Source organism: Oxyura jamaicensis, chromosome 33 (genome assembly GCF_011077185.1).
Source record: "Oxyura jamaicensis isolate SHBP4307 breed ruddy duck chromosome 33, BPBGC_Ojam_1.0, whole genome shotgun sequence".
Lineage (NCBI taxonomy): Eukaryota > Metazoa > Chordata > Aves > Anseriformes > Anatidae > Oxyura > Oxyura jamaicensis.
In genome coordinates this window covers 335641-338509 of record NC_048924.1, presented here as the reverse complement: position 1 = coordinate 338509, position 2869 = coordinate 335641, and the positions used below count along the sequence as shown (strand labels likewise).

The 2869-nt window shown below is 71.9% G+C and overlaps 1 protein-coding gene across 1 annotated transcript; it reads right to left on the bottom strand.

Annotated features, from left to right (window-relative positions):
• Positions 1-2: 2 nt before the first annotated feature.
• PRIM1 (DNA primase subunit 1) lies at positions 3-2354 on the bottom strand (the record flags this gene model as incomplete). Its single annotated transcript, XM_035308817.1, has 11 exons — positions 2188-2354; positions 1889-2046; positions 1533-1639; positions 1349-1422; positions 994-1130; positions 870-928; positions 681-790; positions 500-591; positions 272-416; positions 131-200; positions 3-51 (listed from the first exon to the last, which is right to left on the bottom strand). Coding segments are annotated over exons 1-11 (1104 nt in total), but the record flags the coding sequence as incomplete, so codon positions are not given.
• Positions 2355-2869: the final 515 nt, after the last annotated feature.

Sequence of the window (2869 nt, the reverse complement as noted above, 5' to 3'; positions counted from 1 at the left end):
TCCTCCTGCTCCCCGTCATCGCCGGCCGCGTCCAGCTCGTGGCACAGGGAGCTGCGGGTGACAGCGGGACGTGGCAGGGGGCTGCTGGCAGAGCCAGGACCCCCCTGGGCACCCCCCTCTGCTGGCCCACCTGATGGTGGGGACGGCGAATGGGTCGAACTGGTCCAGCCTCTGCAGATCCAGCGGCACCGAGATGCGGCCTGCGAGAAAGGGGAGTCGCTGCCGGAGGCGGCCGGCCCCGCATCCCGGCCCCGCGGGCGGCCGGACTGACCTGTTTTGGGGTGGACGCTGAAGGGGCTCTTCAGCAGGTGCCCGACGCCTTTGCTGACGTTGATGTCGAGGCGTGGGAAGCAGTACTGCAGCATGATCTCCCAGTCCGCGTAGCACGGTGCGCTCTTCCCGGTGTTTGGTGCCCGCTGTGGGGACAGGGGGCTCAGGGGACGGCCGCGGGGGCTGCAGCGCCCACCCCTCGCCCCACGGCAGCCCCATGGGAGCTCACCCGCGTCCGCTCCATCTTGCTCTTCAACAGCTCCCAGCGCTGCACCGAGTCCCGCTTCTTGGGGAAGTCGCTCTGCAGCGGCTCACGGTGCTGTGCCTGGCGGTTAAGGCTGATCACGGCCACCGCCAGCCCTGCTCCCCTGCGCGGACCCTCCCCTGGACCCCAGCTGCAGGAAGGATATCCTCCGGGACGAGGGCCAGCACCTTGTCCCAGCGCTCCGGGCTGCCCAGGATGTCCTGGCCCACCAGCGCGTACTCCTCGAAGTACTTCTCCACCACGTTCACCGACCGCCTGCAGAGGAGGAGCGGGGAGAGGCTCAGCGCCCTGCGGCCGGCGGCTGCGGGGGCCGGGCGAGCGAGTCCCCACCGACCTGATGAACGGGTGGATGGGCTCCACGAGGTTCACTTTCTTCACGGTCTCTGCTCCACCCTGGGGGGACGGCGGTGCTCAGCCCGGGCGAGGCAGGCAGGGCTGCCCGGTCCCCACGCACCCACCTTCACCAGCGTCAGGTACTCCACGGCGGCCGCGCGCAGCGCTGGGGACCATTTCCGCACTGCGTCGTCGCACACCCAGCAGTGGACGCCCCTGCGGCCCGAGTACACCCACAGGCGGTGCTTCATGCCCAGGTCCTCTGCGGGGAGAACAGCCGGGCTGCGGGAGCGTGCTGGCACGGGCAGCGCTGCAGACCCGCCGGGAGAACCCTCTGGGCATCAGCACGTCCTCTGCTCCCGCTCCAGCCCCGCAGCAGCTCCCCCAGGCCCCTCTTCAGGGCATCGCTGCAAGGGGCAGCAGGGTCTGGATGCGTCCCCGGTGCACGACAGGGGCTGCGTGGGTCCCGGGATCCCTCACCCACGAGCGCGCGGTCAATGATGCGAACAGCGATGGTCATCAGGGTCCAGCACTTGGAGCAGATCTCGGCCGAGCTGGGGGCAGAGCGCAGCGGGTCAGGCGGGCGCTGCAGCCGTGCGGTGCCCCCACCCCAACTCTTACACCCTGTTGGGGCCCGGGCCATGCTGCCAACACCCCCGGTAACCTGCAGCACGTCCGGACGTCGTCGTAGTCCGTCATGTCGATGTCGAAGACCAGCTCCTTCTCCATGGGCTGGAAGGCCCCCAGGTGCACCGTGTTGTGCTGGCTGGGCTGCGGGGCACGACCGGCTCAGCCGCGGCGGGGGACACGGGGGGGTTGTTGTCCTCCCGCAGCCCCCGGCCGGTCGGGGAGCCCGCTGGGAGGGGGATTTGGGGCGTTCAAGGAGAGGCAGGACGTGGCGCTTGGGGACGTGGTTTAGCGGGTGACGGTGGTGGCAGGGGACGGTTGGAGCGGATGATCCCGGGGGCCTTTTCCAACGCTAATGATTCCGTTTCTGGGTTTTAGGGCTCTGCGACTCACCCGGTGGGAGTAGACGGCCCCGATGTCGATCTTGTAGGGGTTTATCTTCTGCAGCTCCCGCTCCAGCTCCTGGGGGCTGCCGAAGGACTGGAAGCGCACGTAGACATCGTCCCGCAGCGTGAAGGAGAACTCCCGCAGCTGGAAGTAGTTCTTCGCCGCTGGGGGGGCACGGATGGGGCTGGGGGGGGGGGGGGGGGCGCGGTGGGCCGGCGCCGCCCCCCCCCCCCCCGCGCCCCCCGCCCCGTTCCCGCCGCGCCCCCCGCGCCCAGCCCCGCCCCGCCCCCCCCCCCGCCGCTCACCGCCGCCGTAACCGAGCCAGCGGCCGTAGGCGCCGTGCGGGAAGAGCCGCCGGTAGAACACCGGGAGCAGCTCGGGCAGCGCCGCCGGCTCGAACCGCGCCATGGCGGCAGGCGGCGGGAAACGGCGGCGCCGCCTGAGCCCGGGGGCCGCCGGGAGCTGGGGGGCGGCACCGCCCGGCACGGCTCGGAACGGCTCGGAACGGAACGGCACGGGGCGGCACGGCTCGGAACGGGACGGCTCGGGGCGGCACCCGGCACAGCCTGAGCGCTGCAGCCCGATACGGCTCGGCTCGGCTCGGGAACGGGCGCTTGAGCACCTGACATAGCCCGGAACGGCTCGGCACGGCACGGCCGGGCACTGCAAATTCCGTCCCAGTCCCGCCCGGCACAGCTCGGCTCGGCTCGGTTCGGGAACGGTCACTGCAGAGCCTGACATGGCCCAGAACGGCACGGCACGGCCGGGCACTGCAAAGCCCCCCTAAGTCCTGCACGGCTCGGCACGGCCCCTACCAGAGGGGCACGGGCAGGGCACGGGGCTGCAGCGAGCCCCGGCGGCCGGGGAGGGGCAGGGGGGGCTCGGGCGCCCCAGGGAGCTCAGGCCCTGGCCCCGCCCGCGGTCATTGCCCGGTCCCGGGGGTCCAAGGTCGGTGTGGGCCTGATCCAGCGCTTGCGGCTCCACCAG